We start from the raw sequence: 18,609 nt of genomic DNA, 5'->3' as shown, positions 1-18,609 counted from the left end.
CCGGCGGCCCTGCTCTAAGTCCCAGGCGAAGGGCTCTGGTTCCCAGAGGCGCTGCGCGACCGCCTTTCCGGGGACGTTCGGGGCTCCGTGACTACAGCCCTTCACTATGCAAGTCCGAAATCGGTGTGGACTCCCTGAGAGTTTATTATTTGGGGATGTTCAGGCCGCAGTGACCCTTGAAAATGGTTGTTTTTTTTTAAACTGCTTGAAAGTAAATTGAGGAAAAATTATTGTTCTAATTTCAAACGGTTTTTGCTCAAATATTTTCAATGCTGGAAAGTAATTCAGACTTAGAAAGGGTTTTGGTGGCTGCTGGCCCCTGGAGAGGGTTGCAAGCCCCTTGGCTTACGTGTGAGGGGCGCCTGCTGGGAAGGTTGCCGGGTGCCTTCACGTGCTGGGGCGTTGAATCGGGTTTCCTAAAATGCGGGGTGGAGATGCCCACGCCCTTGTCTCCGGAGGAGGCGCCAGCGCGGGGCGAGTCCCTGGGCCGGCGAGAGGAAGGAAGGAAGCACGCCCGACTTTTTGCGTAGCGAAGTCACGGCCTTTGGGAACGCTGCCCCACGCTGCCTCTGTGTCCCTGTCCCCATCTCCGACGTCACCGGCTGAGACTTTGATCCTTCCGAAGGAGTTTCTCCCCTGGCCACAGCAAATTGGCCCTGCCACGTGTAATTTGCAGATTATGCAAATCCGCTCATTTTTCCAGCGTACATCCCCTGTTGCGTGCGAGGGGAATCAAAACAGACCAGGGTGAGCCTGGCGAAGTAGGAGCCCTAGGTCCGCAGCCTGCTCGCTGGGCGCATCTGGGAAGTGTTGAGACCTCTCTGCACCTCCTTCGTCTGCATCTCAGGGGTAATAACTGTATTTACCACGCGAGAAGGTTGTGGGGATCAAATGAGCTAATACAAGCGTTTAGTACCGTGCCTGGTATTGATGGTTCACAAATACCCAATTTGTGCTGATCACTGTGGAAGGAAACGCCTGCATATAGTTATTAATCTGCACCTCGGCGAAGAAAACCTTGCCTCACCCTAGTGTTGAGTGAGCCTCTTGACACCCAACATAGCAAAGGGTTCATTCTCAGGATTCGGAAGCTCTTTCGGCCCTCGTTGGTGCGGTGGAGCAAAGCAGCCTAGGCACAGCCCTCCATCCACTACAGAAAGATTCGTGAGGGTGGCATGTATGACGCATTTGGGTAGAAAAAAATCACAGCTGTGGTGAAGGTAGAATACTGAGTCTCAGATTACATTTTTTTTTTTTTTCCAAACTCTGTTTGCCGAAGGGATGAGGGAAAATAATAGCCCAGCAGAACTCTGAATGTAAATCTATCAGCAGCTCCAAGAGGTTGACTAATTCGGCATCCATCTGGACTGCAGGCTGGTCCTCCACAGAGATAATTTGCAGACCATAAGTGTGGAATTAATGGAGGCACCCAGTGCCATCTTGGCTTGCAGACTGCAGCAGATGGCCAGAGGGGTGCCCTGAAAGTCAACAGCCCCCCTAATAGAAGAACTGAAGTCCCGGGGAATGAGTGTCAAATAGCTAGCAGATGTGCGTTCAGAAGTTATTTCAAGACATTTTCTGAGAAAATGTTGGCAATTGCATGTATTAACTTTTTATTGTGGCACGCCAGATTTACAGCGTGGCCCGAGCCTGGCTGCATATTTTTTTCATTAGCCCTACTGTTCAGTGTTTAAAATGAAGCACAGCAGACGGACTTTCTCTCCCAGCTGCTCTAAAAGTTTGCTTTTGACCAAAAGAATAAAAATAAAAAAAGAGATTTTATTTTACTTCTAGCCGAGTGACACCTTACACACCAAGCTGGCCAGAAACTCAAGAACAGGGACTGACTTTGTTTCCTGACTCCACGGGATCAAAATAAGTAGCTTCCCACTTGAATCTTTCCCTAGAGTGGATGAGAAATATGGTTTCAGTGACTTAATCTGTGACTTTAACTTACCAATTTTAGATCTTATGAGAAACACCACTTACTCCTTCAGAGTGAAAAGGTCGAACGGTTAAGCAATTGACTATGGCCAATTGAAGGCAGCGTTCCAGGTTTTCATCCATTAGGTCAGCCAGAGGATTTTCCTAGACTTGTGGAGGGAAGGTGAGAGGCCAATTGCCCTTTAACCTAAAGCCTTTTTTTGTTTCTTATTTTGTTATTGTTCAATACTATAGTTCAAAGAACTAAGCAAAATTTAAGGGTGTTTTTCCATTAAAAAGGGATATTTGGTTGCTTTTGGAAAATATACCAGATTAATAGGAAAACATGTTACGATTAAACGAGTTATGACTGTAAAGTGAGTGAAAAAATGTATGTAGTACTTAAACTCTTAACCAGCGTGGGGCTTAGAGGGGATATGGGAGGCTGCATGAAGATGCCCTCCAGTCAGAGTCTTGGTGGGATTCCAAGAGGTGGTTCGAAATACAAAAATAAGTACTTGACTTTCCCTTGGTGTCCCTGTGGAGATTTTAAGCCATGATGCAATGTTAACATGAGAGTGGTTATTTTTATGACCGAGGCAGGTAAATATGCTATTTGAAAATATTCAGGAAAGGGCGATTTGGTCCAGAAGAATGGGGGCATCCAAAGTACAGTGGGTGAAGTGAATCGTGCATTTTTGAAGAGAGCCTTGTGCTGGACAGGATGGTCCAGTATTGTAAACACGAGTTTCTCATGCTTAACTCTCCTTCCTAGCAACAGGAAGACGGAAATGAGGCCATGCAAAAAAAAAAAAAAAAAAAAAAAAAAAAAAAAAAAAAAGCCCCTGAAGGGCTCCAGACAATACTTGACCCACCCTAGCATTTTCCCTGTACAGCCAGAAGACTTGCAAAAGTAAAAATAACTTCAGATGTTTCCCCTTCCTCTCTGGATATTGCCAGATCACTAAAGACCGAATTCTTAGAGCTTTAGAACACCATAGTCAAACCTGGCCCCGAAGTGTAATGGACATCAAGGCTCACGTCATGCCAAGCCTGTTCTCAAAATTATAAAGCAGACCTGGGGAGAAAGGTGATCTTGATTTTTTGTTCGCATAGTTCAGTGATTAGAAGTCTAAGAGTTGGGATCCAGTAGAGGAGAGAATTTAATTTCTAAACATGGTGATTCCCGAGTTTCATCGAGTGCTCATTTTAACAGGATTTGTCCTTAAACTCTGGAGTTGTGGGGATACCATGCAAAGGAATGATGTGCATGGCATTTAGGACCTCAAAAGTGGTTAGGAACTAGCAAGTGGTTCCTTGATGTGGTTATCAGGGGGAACTAATGCCCAACCATAAAGCGTTAACATCCAAACACCGGGTCCTCAAAAAGCGCGGTCCCCAGTTCCTCTTGTGAAATTAAGAGGAAAATGCTTTTCTGGAGCGGTGTTCACAATTGTCCTTCTATCAGGAATTCCGAGACTTGTGGGTCATTCCTCTTTTAAGAAAGACAGTGCTGTAAGATTAAAATTTGCTTTATGGGAGTGGGTTGCTGGTAGGAGTGCAATCAGTGGTGTTTTCTTTCAACCTCAAATTAGTCAGAAATCTAATTAATGGAAAGGGGGGAAGATTCCCAGCCAAGAAGGGCTCTTCCTGTCTGTCTGCCCTTTTCCTTGTGCGATCCTGTGTTGTTGTTAAGGATTATCATGATCAATGATAAGGAGTAGGGAGTGGTCCTGCTGGGGATTCTTTAATTAGGTCTACTCTGTCTTAACTTTTTTTTCACTATACCTTCCTTGCTGTGGTGCACGGGAAGAAAGGCTTGCGTGTATATTAGTGTGTATAGTCTTATCGTCTCTCACAAGGAATAGTCACCCTTCTCTAGTATGAACGCTCCTTTTTAATTTTTGTAAAAAACCCACAGACTTTTGACAGGAGGGTACTAATATTATAGAAGCTAAAATTTCTCACGTACTTTGCCCTTATTGCACGTTTAACCTTCACCTCGGCGGCTCCAGAAAGACCCATGTGATTATTCCCCTTTTACAGATGAGGAATCCGAGGCTCGGGAGAGTTCCATTCCTTGTGGAAGGTCGCTGGCTGTACGTGGCAGAGCTAGGATTCCAACCAGGTGTGCATGGCTGTCACGTGCAATTTAGGGAGATATGCTTGGCTTGAGTTGATTCAGTTTAGGAAACAGTATTTGGTGGCTGTGTAGAGCCTTGCAGGTACTTTGCAGTGTCCTAAGGGACTCACATAGGGCTGTAATCTTAGGGTCCAAAGTTGACAAATTAGTGGTTTCTGTGTTCCCCCCCTCTGGGGCGCAGTGAATGGAGACTTGAGCCTTTGTCTTTAACATTTGGGGAAGGAATCTGGGATTCCATTTTCTAGCTTCCATGGACTATAGTGAATAATGCTCTCTTCAGGGAAAGTATTTTAAAATAATATTTCTAAGGGAAAATTCTCTTCCAGATGTCAGTGAAAACATTTGAGTAGCATCTTGAAAATGACTGCCTATTAAGAGATAATGTTGTTGGAAATGTCCTTGCTAGCATTAAAGCGGGAATTGAGGGAATTGATTTCTCTTAGGCATTCATCCTTGTTTTTTTTTTTTTTTTTTTTTTTTATTTTGCTGCTGAACTGAGTGTCATAGTAGAAAGTATACTCCCTTTCCATTCATATAAACCTCTGCTTGGTGGCCTTTTCATGTCTTACCCCCCTCCTGTCCCCAGGAGGAAAATCAAAAACGAACTGAAGGCTGAGGTCAGTGAAGCTGGAGTCCTCAGATGCCTTTGACACCTCCCATCCACATTTTGTTCTCTTCCCGCCCCACCTTTGAGTGTCCCGCAGAGAGGATTGCAGGCTGCTTCCTGAAGCTTGTCAGAAAGGCGCCTTCCTTCTTGCAGGAGTCTCTAGAGGATGTCTGAGGGACAGAAGTTTTCCACACCCTGAGGTTGTAGCATTTCCCAGGCTGCAGCGCTGAGGAAGCCATGGAGGAAGGGACCTCGGAGGTGAGATGGCCTGTGGCCCGTGACTGAGCTGCACTACAGCCATGCCTTGCCCTTTGTCACACACAGGTGACAGAGTAGATAGAAGACGCTAAAATTCTGAAATCATCTTCACTCCCGAGTCTGGAGAAACTATAAACTCACAAGGGGACAGTCTCCTTACAACTCCCATTTTCAAAGATAGCACGAAAAACAGATCTTCCGTGATGCATGCACATTTCTAAAAGTCATTTCATGGGAAATTCCCGAACTTTGCAAAGGCAGCCTGGAAAAACATTGCCTTTTCCCTGGTGAGGGGCAGCCGAGATGCCTGGAAATTCAGTGACTAGTCCAAGGTCATATGTGCTTCAGACCTCTTCCTGCCTGCATGTGTGAACAAAATGGATTATAGCAACAAAATGAGGATCTTAATGTGTTTGTAGGAAAATGTATCCATATAAAACCGGAAGCCTTCCTAAACTAAAGAGATGTATCGGAACCAGCTTTGACCATTAGATTGTGTGTGTCTGGGGGACTGGTTGTCACCAGCATTTTTAATGAAAATAATTCTTTAGCTGACCTAGAAGACAGTAGTCCTAATTTTTTCTTACGCTTTGTGGCACAAAACTGAGAACATCAAATCCAATAGTGTTTTCTGTTTGAGGTTAGACATAGGAATGCCTAACAGCCGCTCTATTTACTAGTTGCTTCCATGTTTTTTATTTTCATTGGTCTTTGTGTAGGGAAACATGATGCTTCATTATATTCTTGCTTTTCTTTTTTCTTGCTGTCAGAATGGACTAAAACCTGAGTGGACAGTTTCTTTAGAATTCCTTATATTCCCTCTATTTCTAATTTACTGCCATTTGCACAGTATTTCTATTTCCTGCCGTATGGCACTATAGAACTTGGGACAAAACCAAAGATTGGGGTTGGAGGTTACTTAGTAGAATAAGCTTTGCTAACATGTAATGAAAGAATTGATGTGCCTGCGAACCTTTCATCATGGAGATGGGGGATTGGCTACTTTAGGTTTATAACTAGGTATTTTGCCTTGAATCATAAGTTACAAAGGAAGTGGATTATATAATCTTAAAACATCTGCTTCGTTTTATGAAAAAATGAGACTCAGAAAAATAAGAGCCCTTAAATTATGTTATTTAGATTGTTTCCTTTCTTAAAATTGGCTTCTTAATCTATGCAATTATTATCTTTAAAGGGTTTAGTATTTTAGGAGCTATTTCAAATCATTTTTCTTAGCAATGCATGGTTGCAAATGCATAAGTATTTGATACAGAATACTAGAAATGTGGGTGCATGCTTGTATGTAAACCAAAGGGTTTTTAATCCCACCCCACATAGAAAGGAAATAGAAAAATGTGGTGATGCTGTATCCATTTCCTTAATAGTTTATTTTCATTTGTGCTGGGTAGTAAGTGCCAGTTTTTGATTAGCTGAAAGATATTTTCTGTTCCTGGAAATAACTGGGTCAGTTTAAGTCTGGATACCTGAGAGAGCCATGTCAACCATGGGCTCAAATTAATGCAGAGCTGTTTGCCTTTGGGAGGGATGAGCACATATTTTTTGATGTGATAAAACAGTATTTTGTAAACACTTGAACTAAATGATCCCCAAAGGGGATGTCAATTGATTTAATTTCTGCATTGCTGGGGTGTCTCTTCATGTGCATAATACCAGGTATAGGCTTGCAGGGTGCGTCTCTCATGGTTTCCTTTTTTTAAGGCAAAACCTTATATTAAGTTGTCATCACATCACTGGGGGAAAAATGGGTCCTTTTTCCCCGTTTACATTATTTCTAGGAATGTTCTTTATTAGAAAGCAACAGATCTGCCACCAGACCTCAAGCAGGAGAGTGAAAGAAAGAAAGAAAGAAAGAAAGAAAGAAGGAAGAAAGAAAGGAGGGAGGGAGGGAGGAAGGAAGGAAGGAAGGAAGGAAGGAAGGGAAAACTTAAAAAGGAAACTTTCCAAAACTTGCAGTTTTTGCTTGTACTGAAAAACAGTCTGATGATTTAAAAGTGAGAGTAATCTTTGTAGGCAGTCAAAGTATGCAGAAAGTGCACTAGCCTGGGAGAGCAGGGCAGTTCTGGAACCTTCAGCAAATTACCTAAACTCTGAACCAGCTTCCTCACTGGTGAAGAGAAAAGATGAGAGAAGCTCCAAGAAGCATTTCAGCACCCAACTCACTGATTCTGTAGAAGTCAGGAGGCTACTGTTGGCAAAGCATGAACATAAAAGCTCAGTAAACAGAGTAAAACTCAAGGTTTTCTATGGGTTTTCTAAGCATGTTCCTCCTATAAAGATGAATTTTTTAGTTTGAGGGCTGTAGACACACACATAAGCAAAAATATCTAGGGTTTTGGGTTCCCTATAATATGAACACAGGCATCACGAGGCAAATCAAGGAACTGATCCGTTAACCAAATTACAAATTTTAGCAATAAGCTTCAGTAAATCTGCAAAATTGGGGAATTTACAGCAGTTACTAATGATCCAGTTTTTTGAGGGAAGAAAAATGTCTCCGTGTAATTGGTGATAAATCTGAAAGCTTAACAGTAGCGACGGAACCTATTCTAAAGGTTGTCTTAGAGAGCAGGGGAAATTGGCATAAAAAAGATCTGAGAGTCAGAAACCTGGGGAGTTTACAAAGCCTATGGCAATCCCAGGTTTTACAGATGAGGAAACTGGTCCAGACAGATTATTTTCTCAAGGCTACTTAACAAAGCAATGCATTCTTTCCTGAACCTGTTTTCCTGACCTGTTGCAGGTAATACTTTGCCATCTTGGTGTGATGGATTATTAGAAAGTTTTACAGTTTCTAAAACAAAACTGTTTTACATCTGAAGAAATAATGTTGGCTGCTCTTTGGGTAACCAGGCTAAGGAGATGCCTGTATGTGCTCTGTGGGAGAACCTGCTTTCCACTTCATGCCTCCCTTCCTTTGTCAGTGTTACGGTACATGGGACCGATTAGCATCCTTTCACAAACTCCTGTGCTTCACCACCCCTCCACCTTTACTTGGAAACTTCTCTCCCCCATCCACTCTTACATAGGAGATTATGTTAGCCTCCTTGAAGGCTGAACATAGACCATGTGCCCAAGCAGCCTCCTCCCACCTCTGAATTCATACATGTCTTTCCTGTGCCTCATCACATTCTCCTCCGTACTACATGTTAGTTCTTAGTTTACTCTTCCTTCCTTCCTTCTTTCTCTTTTCTTTTCTTTTTTTTTCCTCTCTCTCCCCCTTCCTTCCTTCTTTCCTTTTCCTTTCTCTCTCTCTCTTTTCCTTCCTTCCTTCCTTCCTTCCTTCCTTCCTTCCTTCCCTCCCTCCTTCCTTCCTCCCTTCCTTCCTTTGTAAGAAAAAACTATGGTGTGAGAATAATACATTTCAAACTGGTGGCTTTGGTGAGTAACATAACTACTTTTTTAAATGGAATTGAAAAATGTAAGACTGCATAACTAATTTTAAGTGTTATTTGGTGAAACTTGGTTCAGTTCTGCGTATGCTGGTACAGACACGTGTGTTTGTATACGTGAATGTGTGTGTGTGTGCACATGTATACATACATTTGTGTACCAGGTTATAATGTAAAATGTATTTCTTATCATGGATCCTGGTCAGAAAAAATAGGAAAACCACTTCCCTAGAACAAAAGTCATATCATGGCTGTGTAATATTTATTGAGCAACTACCTTGTGCCCCACGCTGCTGTAGGTGCTTAGGATGTATCAGAGAGCAAAGTAGACAAAGAAACTCACCCTTTTGGAGCTTACAGAGGGGAAAGTAAACATAATACATATTTTTGAAGGAGAAAAAATAAAGCAGGAAAAGGGGTATGGGGTGGGTGGGAAGAGGCCAGTATAGCTGGATCAGTTAGCTCGAGGGAGATTGGGTGACAGATGGGGTATATGAAGAAGTTAGGGCATGTGGGCTGTAGGTAGTTTCACCTGTGAAATGAGTACTCACTGGTGTTCTGTAGCAGGTCACTTGGACCTTAACAAACCCAAAGACCTTAGGATAGCCCTTAGGAAACCAGTTCTTTCCCTAGTAGAGGATCATCGGACACTATATACTCAACTGTGAATTACCTTTCCATTTGGCTTCCTGCTCCTGGGCAGGAACCTCTGTCTGATTGTCCCTGAGCACAGCTGGAGCATACTTAGGAGATGTTCAGTAAATAATTACTGAGTGAAGGGGGGAAATGAAGGATGACTGGCTTCACTTACATGTATGACTACACCAGAATATTCCTGAAGGTAGATTTGGGTCCGCCCCTGTTAGGCCAAACAGACTTAGAAACTGAATTAGTATCGACTGGCCTTCCAGAAGCTTCCTAACTGGTTTCTTTCAGAATATGCACAACAGATGTTTAGAATGCTTTTAGGCACCTGAGGGTAGGAATGTAGTTGCTAGTCAAAATCTTGGCTGTGATTAGATAACATTAAAGTGTAATAAATATTACTATATACATTCTGCAATCTGACTTAGGCCATCTAGAAATTCATTTTACGGAGGTAAATCCTGATAACCAGTCTTTGGCAGTTGCGTAGGTTTAACATTTATTTTTATTATTAATTGCAAAGAGAAGGGGTTTTGCATTATAGTTCTCAGTCTGTTTCTGAAGGGAAGAAAATATTAATGGATTCTTTTTTTTTTTTCCTTCAAACAAATCTATTTGTACTTCCAATATGGAAGAAGTACTCTTTCAGGACATAAATGAATTAAGAAGCTTTGGGTAGGTGCACCTCACCCAGCGTGGGAAAGGTAGGAGAGAAAAGTTGACAGGGTGGAGAAGGGAGAATTTAGGAGTAAGGGGGAGAACAGATTAAGAGCTTGCAGTGTGAGAGAGCATGATGCATCCTGGGAACCTCAAGGAATTCAGTAAGATGAGCAAAGCTTGCATTTGGAGGCCTTCCAGGAGACAAATGCATAAGGCAGAGGCCAAATTAAGAAGGTTGTGGGTCTGCCGAGGAGTTTGGACTGTATCTGAAAGGTGGTGGAGAGTCAGTGAAGAATTATAAGCAGGAGAGTAACATCATGAATTATGTATTTCATAAAAGCGAATCCAGGGGCTCAGGGACTCTTGGACTAGGATAGATTTGTTGTGGGCAGGGAGGGGCAAAGCTTATCACAGAATTCAGTTGGGAGATCTTAGGATAATCCAGGGAGAAAGAGTCCAGACACCGGAATACAGAGAAATGTTGTGTGGCTCAGTGGTTCTCAATCCAGGCCAGCCTTAAATTTACCTAAAGAGCTTTTTTGAAAAGATCCTCCCTAGACTGAGAAAATCCAAATACCTGGGAGTAGGTGGTGGTTCATGGTTTTAGAAAGTTCCTTAAGCTGATGCCTACTGCATCCAGGGCTGACAGCCGTTGAGATCAAGTTTTTGAGGCCATGGTTTGCTTCTCCGGTGGGCTGCCCTATGAAGCCTGTGCGACAGTCGTGTAAAATTGGCCGTCTCAATGGTAGCTGGAAAATGGGTAAAAAGAATCTTCTTCCATTGGAACAATCTGTGTGACCAGGGTGGGGAAATGAATTTTGTTTTGGATCAGAAAATACCACCTGCCTTCACACAGCTAATATGTTTCTCTGTGGCTGTAAAAGCATCAACATTTCCATTGATCTTTGCCCACAGGTCTGTCATATTTGGGGGAATCCAAGGAATCTGGAAAGTGCTTGAATTTTCTTGCATTCTTCCAATTCCTTAGACTTTTATTTAAGAGATACATTCCATGTAGTTGTGGCATTTGCCTTGAGTCCTGATTTTGGTAGCCTGTTGTCAAAGAAGGCAGGGAGCCTGACAGTTCCTACTGTGAAGATAGGGCACACAGAAGATGGAAGTAATCACATCTCAACCCAATTACTGTTGCTCAACTGGTTAAGATCAGTGAGTTCAACAGAATGATGACGGGGTTGGGAATTTCTGTTTAACTCACTGTTGAGGGTAAGGGGAAGACAGGGTCATCCCTTCATGCCGGGAAATGTGCAAATATGGACTAATGGTTCCCAGCCTTACACAAAAGGGTCTCCTGGACCTCATTCATCTTATACAACTAACCACTAAAGCTGTTTCCAATAAATATTTCCTGTTTCCTCAACACATTTGTCTGTTGTTTGCTCAGAGAAAACCCAGGCGTTAAAGCAGCATTGTATTTCCATTGTGCTTTTGGTTTCTGATGGCATTTTTGCCCAGTAGAGAATGTTTTTAAAAAAATCATCTTCAGGGGCGCCTGGGTGGCTCAGTCGGTTAAGCATCTGACTTCGGCTCAGGTCATGATCTCAAGGTTCATGAGTTCGAGCCCCGCGTCGGGCTCTGTGCTGACAGCTCAGAGCCTGGAGCCTGTCTCAGATTCTGTGTCTCCCTCTCTCTCTGACCCTCCCCCATTCATGCTCTGTCTCTCTCTGTCTCAAAAATAAATAAACGTTAACATTTTTTTTTTTTTAAATCATCTTCAGGGTGCCTGGGTGGTTCAGTTGGTTAAGCATCCAACTCTTGATTTTGGCTCAAGTCATGACCTCACAGTTCATGGGATCGAGCCCCGCAGCAGGTTCCACTCTGAGCATGGAGCCTACTTGGGATTCTCTCTCTCCCTCTCTCTATGCCCCTGTCCCCCCCACCCCTGTCTCTCTCTCTGTCTCAAAATAAATAAAAAACATTAAAAAAAATCATCCTCATAATTGCATATATTGAAGGAAAAGTCATACCTTTAGAGCCAGTTAGAGACCTCCAAAAATGGGCATGAGAATTTAGTGACTGAAGTAATGCAATGTATACATGGTTTTAATGTTTTATGTATTTTTCTTTAATTTCTTTAACATTTAGTTATTTTTGAGAGACAGAGAGAGGCAGAGCATGAGCAGGGGAGGGGGAGAGAGAGAGATACAGAATCTGAAGCAGGCTCCAGGCTCTGAGCTGTTTGTTAGCACAGAGCCCGACGCGGGGCTTGAACTCATGAACGGCAAGACCATGACCTGAGCTGAAGTCGGATGCTCAACTGACTGAGCCACCCAGGCGCCCCAATGGTTTTAATATTTTAAATGTTGCTCAGTGTTACATATATATTTTTAAGGGAAGAGGTTGTCTTGCTCATTTCTGTGAGTCCTAGTTCTGTCTCCACTGTGGCATTTGAATGTAAAGAAAACTCATTTTAAGAACTTATTTCTCTGCTTGTTTCCTTGTCTGTATAGAGATTTTAGTAATCCATGTTTTAGGATCAATGTGAAAAGTAAGTGAATTAATATGCCTTTTAATGCTTAGACAGGGTCATGCACATATGAAGCACTCAATAAAAGTTAGCCATTGAGGGGCGCCTGGGTGGCTCAGTTCGTTGAGCAACCAACTTCAGCTCAGGTCATGATCTCACAGTTTGTGAGTTCGAGTCCCTCATCGGACTCTGTGCTGACAGCTCAGAGCCTGGAGCCTGCTTCACATTCCGTGTCTCCCTCTCTTTCTGCCCCTCCCCTGCTCCTGCTCTGTCTCTCTCTCTTTAAAAAAAAAAAAAAAAAAGTTAGCCATTGACAGGATTGTCGGGAGGGAGGCATCTGGGAGGCAGCATTTGGGATAGGCCTTGAATGATGCATGAAATTTGACACTGAGAACAAGGAAGATCATTTCATGCCGGGAAGTCACAGTGGTGCATGGGGAGATGAGCACGGGTTTGCTTTCGCTGGGAGATAGAGTGAATAGAGAGAGCTGAAAAATCAGGCTGCATGCCTCCCGGAGAGCTGGGGAAACCATGCAGAGGTGTTCAGACTTGATTTTCCAAGCAGCGGAGTTCTAGTGAAGTTAGAGAGAGCAAGGTCAACACTATAGATTGGGAAGTGCGATGAGCCAGGATTCTCTCCTCTGAGAGAGGACAGAATTGGAGACGCGGCGCTTTAGTTGGGAGACAAGAGGGAAAGTAATGGACTGGATCGGGGGCGAAACCAGAAAGGGTGTTCTCTACTCGACTTGGATGTAGATATGTATTCACTTCACGTTAAATAAAATGAAAATACTGATTTTTTTCCCCCCAAATCAGCACTTACATCAGACTGTTACCATTTTCTCTCAGTAATTGGAAGGGGGTGGGAGTGAAGTCCGTAACTATTTCATTTATTAAAAAACCAATGACAACTTTTTACAGTTTTTACAGTGTTCTAATTCTGATGCCTAGAGGAGCAGTGAGTTTTCAGTTGTTCCTCACCCAAGGATTCACGAGTGGACATTCTTAAGTGGAAGCTAGATGTGACACAGACTTTTCCTATTTCCCATGGTTTCACACCTGAAAGAAAGACACATTTTCGTCTAGTTGAGGGTAAGGAAAAGGAAGGTAAAATACCTGGATCTCTGCAGTTCTTGAAAATACTGCTTTTTAGCCATTGTAAGACTTTAACTAGATTATCTGCTGAAGAAGCAGAGCTTTGCCTGTTCACACCATTCCTTTCTAACCAAGTGGCCCTGAGAAGTGTGGCTGTTTGGACACAGCTTTTTAGATGAATCTGTGGTCACGTGGGGGCTTTTCATTTCCTTGGTGATAGGGAGTGAGTTAAGAGAATGACAAGATAGCAATAAGTATTTTGGGTTTCTGAAATCACTGGGGGCCTTAAATGAGCAATATGTTTGAGAACATCTGGTAATTTGTAAAGTATTATATAAATAAATATGAAGCCTTTTTAGAAAAATGCCTTGTATCTTACATGCCTCTTGGCAGGAAGCCATTGTAATAAGAAAATCAGAAACATGCTCTAAATAGGTAGCAATATTGGCCGGTGAAGTGTGTCTAATTCAGGCTTTTGTGCGTGTGCTGACCCAGTGTCATGTCTCAATGTAAGTCAGAAAAGAATGGATGTTGAGAATTTCTGGTTACTCACCACTTGTTGAGTAAAATATTAAGAGAGCAAGCACATTTACTTTTTAACAATCTGTTGTTCAGAGTCTAACAATCTGTTCAATGGAAATACCTCTAAATAGTCAGGAAAAGCGAGTTATTTTTTTTAAACAAACACTTAGCTTTTTTTCTTTCCTTGTCTGTCTTTGAACAGGGGTCACAGAGATAGAGGAAAAAAAGTTTCCTTCTTCTTTTAAATAAAACGTCGAGCTTTTATGTTTTTCCAGCAATACAGTTGTCTAGAGAATGTTTATTTTATGATTTTATGTAAAGCTTGTTTAATCCCTTTCTGAGACAAGGTGTGGATATGAATACATGAAAAAAATGTTAACTACAGGTAATTCAAACTGGACAATTCTATATATTCTTCTATTCTGAGCAAACATTGAGGTTCTTATATATGTATGTCACTTTTCCCTCCTGTCCTGAATTCACTCCTGAATCTCATGTTTAATAATGCTGCTTTCATTACTACACTGAAGAGATTCATGAAAGTAAACTTGGCCATGTCATTTTTTTCCACTCGAGTGCCTTAATTGATTTAGTTTAGGTATTTATTGACTAACTCACCAGGAGATAGCAGGTTGTTTTTTGCTTTGGCGTGCTCTATAAGGACATCCCTACTTGCTTTAAAGAATTTGAGTGTTCTAAATTACCTTTCTTTAAAGGCCAAGGAATTCGTGAAATAATAGGAGAAAAACTGCTGTGAAACCGTAAAGTTACTAGACAAAAGTAAGATATGTATGCTTCTCCTAATATGGATTATCCGCCTCCCTCTGGCTCAGAGGAGAGATGCTTAATGAAGATTTGAATCTGGAATAAATCAGTCAATGTTGAGGCATCTATAAATGAGTGAATCGCCTTACATAACTGAGTACTCTAATGGCCTGTGGAAGGTGGGAAGAAGAGTTGAAAGAATATTCTTTGTGCAAGCAGAGAAACTAATGAGTGTGCCCCAGACCTGCTCCGTGAGTCAGTTTTAACTGGATTGTAAGTACGTGCTTGAGTGAGTTTGAACACAGTGTGTCAGGTGCTCTTGGGCTTTCTGTTTATCAATACTATCTACAAGATGTTAACCACAGGGAAGCAGAGCTTTATTAGGCATTTTGGCCTGCCAAGACTGTGGGATTTATGGACTTAATGCCCTCTGGGTCACCCGACAGCCTGGGTCTCTACTGCTGGATGCACCTAAAGGCACATTGCCTCAGCACCTGGACCTTCTCTGCACATCCCATTGTGGGGCAGAAGGTCTGTTCCATTGGGCAGGTTAGTTCTCTTCCAGGGTGTCACGTGTATTTGGTGGCCTTTTGTTGATGTGAAGAGTAAACCAGGTTAGACCATCTGGGCTTAAAAGTATTTAATCCCTCTTAAAACTGCTCATTGTGCCCTGTTTTCCTACTGATTTGTAACCAGAACACAGGAGCAGTACAGAATAGTAACCTACTGTTAAGACCCCATTTTTATTTTTTAAGGAAAGTCAGGTTGTTATGTGCATTTTCTAAAGTCTGAAGAGATGCACAATAATTTAAATCATTTGAATTACGTGGCTTTTATGTATGTGTATATGTTTATTTTGCTTATCCATTGTCAATAGGCCTATTTTGCTTCTATAACAAAATCAGAGTTTGTTAAGGAAGAAAGCATGCTGAGGTCCACATGACTCACACTGCTGTCTTTCTTCTGTTCTATTACAGAAATTGAAGCCAAGGAAGCTTGTGATTGGCTACGGGCAACAGGTTTCCCCCAGTACGCACAGCTTTATGAAGGTGAGCGGGCAATGCCACTTTTTTTTAATTGGCGCAATCATATCCTTGGTTCATGATATTATTGATCTATGATTTAGTTTCAGACATTTTAGTGTTCATTAAAGTAGTTCATTAAGAAAACAGTGTAGCAAGTCATAAGACCCTCATCACTCAAAACAAAAGCTAGGACCATGATGATAATGCAACTAACATCTTCTCCCATTAGGTCCCTCTACTCCCCTTACCCAAAATAACGGTCATCCTGAAACTTCTATTTGTCATTTTCCTTTTGCACTTTCCTAATACATTTTTATAAAGTTGCTTTTACCCTTATAAAAAGGATATTATGCTCTATGTAATCTTGTAGGATTTAATTTTTTTCACTTACTAGTATATTGTTAAGATTCTTCTATACTGTGGGTCCCTCTAGGTCACTTGCTTTGACTGCTGTGTAAATAGCCCGTTGTGTGGGTAGACTGCAGTTTATTCACATTCACTCTCCGATTGGTGGGCATTTCAGCCTTTTCTGTTTTACTTTTATAAACTGTAGTCTTAGGAACATTCTTGTACATCGTAGTACTCTTGTGGTACATCTGCAGTAATCTGTCTTGTCTGTAATACGCAGAAGCAGAATATTTAGGTGATGGAGAATACGTGTGTTCACTTTTACAGTGCAGATTTTTCAAATGTGCTTATACTGATTTTCACCCCTACCAGTAATTCTATAAAGATTCTGTCTGTTCACATGCTCTCAACCCTTGATCTTGTCAGACTTTAATTTTTGCCAATCACATGGATGTATTTTGACTTCAGTTTCCCTGAGCGTGAATGGTAATGTTCGTTTCTTCATATCATCTGGCCATATGCATTTGCTCTTCTGTGCAATGTCTGTTCCCCATTTTTCTCGTGAGTTGATAGCACTTTTCATAATGATTTGTAAGAGCTCTTCGTTCATTCTAGTAAGCCTTCATTGGTCATGTGTTGCAGATATATTCCCCCAGGTTGTAATTAGGCTTTTCACTGTTGTTTAAGACTGTCATTTGGTGAATATTATTTTTTATGTGGCATTCACATTTTTAATTAAGAAAAATGGACCTTTAGGGGTGCCTGGGTGGCTTGGTCGGTTAAACATCTGACTTCGGCTCAGGTCATGATCTCGCAGTCCGTGAGTTCGAGCCCTGCATCGGGCTCTGTGCTGACAGCTCAGAGCCTGGAGCCTGTTTCAGATTCTGTGTCTCCCTCTTTTTGACCCTCCCCTGTGCATGCTCTGTCTCTCTCTGTCTCAAAAATAAATAAACGTTTAAAAGAAATTAAAAAAAAAAAAAAAAAAAGAAAAATGGACCTTTAAAAAAAAAAGAAGATGATGATCTAGGCTGGATTTTTACTCTTTCATTTTGTCACCAGTGCCCTTAGTGGTTACTGGGATGCTGCAGCCCAGGATGAAGGGCTCCTCAGGTGTGGCTCATCCTGAGCTTCCGGTGCCAGGTGTGGGCGGAGCATACGTGCAGGTGGCGAAAGGAATAGGCTGTTCATTTACATGGGATTCTTATCATACTGTACATGTTATCATTTAAAAAGAATTACAGGGGCACCTGGGTGGCTCAGTCGGTTGGGCGTCCAACTTCGGCTCAGGTCATGATCTCGCAGCCTGTGAGTTCGGTCCCCGCGTCGGGCTCTGTGCTGACAGCTCGGAGCCTGGAGCCTGCTTCGGATTCTGTGTCTCTCTCTCTCTCTCTGCCCCTCCCCCACTCATGCTCTCTCTGTCTCTCTCTCTCTCTCTCTCTCTCTCTCTCTGTCAAAAAATAAATAAACATTAAAAAAAAATTTTAAATAATAATAAAAATAAAAAGAATTACAGGTGCGCCTGGGTGGCTCAGTGGGTTAAGCGTCAGACTCTTGATTTCGGCTCAGGTCATGATCTCACAGTCGTGAGACTGAGCCCCACATCGGGCTTCACGCTGAGCGTGGAGCCTGCTTAAGATTCTCCCTCTCCCTCTGCCCCTCCCCCACTGGTGCATGCGCACACACTCTCTCACTCTCTCTCAAAAAAATAATAGGGGGGTGCCTGGGTAGCTCAGTCGGTTAAGCGTCCCACTTTGGCTCAGGTCATGATCTCCCGGTTCGTGAGTTCGAGCCCCGCATCAGGCTCCATGCTGACAGTGCGGAGCCAGGAGCCTGCTTCAGATTCTGTATTTCCCTCTCTCTCTCTCTCTGCCCCTCTCCCACTCATACTCTGTCTCTCTCTCAAAAATAAATATTTAAAATAAATAAATAAATAAATAATAAAAAATTACAGTTGTGAACCAGTGAACTCCATCTATATGGGTAATTTGCAAGCAAATGTTGGGTGAATAGTGAAGTGATTCCTAAATTGAGAATAAATTAAATGACCAACAGGACTTCTTCCACCTGAAGCATCTTTGTTTCCTCAACTCTGCTGAGACGATGACACTAAATATCTCTCATTCATTCATCCATCATCCATTCAGCTAATCAACAAACCACTATTAATTCTACACCAACAGGGATGCCCAGCACTGTGGTAAATGCTACATATTCTATAAAAATAAAAGCGTCATTCAGACGTCAAAGAGGACTTTTAAGGGATTGCCAGAATCTCAAAAAGCAAACGTAATTTTGGTTGATTTACATTTAGAAAATACATCTTTTTCATCACCTAAGAAGGAAGGGGATGCCATCATGTGACAAAATTTCTAAAAGAGTCAATTGAAATGAAATATTTTCACCAAGGATGTCTGGCTCTTCTCACAATAAATAGTGAGTGTAAAACATGTCTTTTCCTCTAGGGTAATAGGAATCAGACTTCTTACTGGAAAGTGGCATTGGGCTCTCAGGCGGAGCTAGTGGTCACTGGCAACCTTCTTTAACACATGAGCAAAGCCCGTGAGCCCATGCTAAGAGTAGGTATAGTTTGTAAGCTCAGAAGTGCTAGACATGATCAGCAGGTTGCCTTGAAGAGGGATATGGAGTGGGTGGGTGAGAACTCCCCAGAAGGAAATCAGGCAGAGACCATAGAGATCATCTTTATTTCCCTAGCTCACTCAGCT

At 42.2% G+C, this 18,609-nt stretch overlaps 1 protein-coding gene across 12 annotated transcripts in view; it reads left to right on the top strand.

Annotated features, from left to right (window-relative positions):
- DLC1 (DLC1 Rho GTPase activating protein) overlaps window positions 1-18,609 on the top strand; it is a 514,092-nt gene that overhangs the window by 467,622 nt on the left and 27,861 nt on the right. For all 12 annotated transcript variants that reach the window (XM_078445401.2, XM_060653097.3, XM_060653095.3 and 9 more), the window contains one exon: window positions 15,491-15,562. In XM_078445401.2, coding sequence (XP_078301527.2) covers window positions 15,491-15,562 — 72 coding nt within the window. The remainder of the gene's footprint in view (window positions 1-15,490; window positions 15,563-18,609) is intronic.

This window comes from Panthera onca, chromosome B1, assembly GCF_046562875.1.
Source record: "Panthera onca isolate mPanOnc1 chromosome B1, mPanOnc1 haplotype 2, whole genome shotgun sequence".
NCBI lineage: Eukaryota > Metazoa > Chordata > Mammalia > Carnivora > Felidae > Panthera > Panthera onca.
This window is presented reverse-complemented; position numbering and strand designations above follow the sequence as displayed.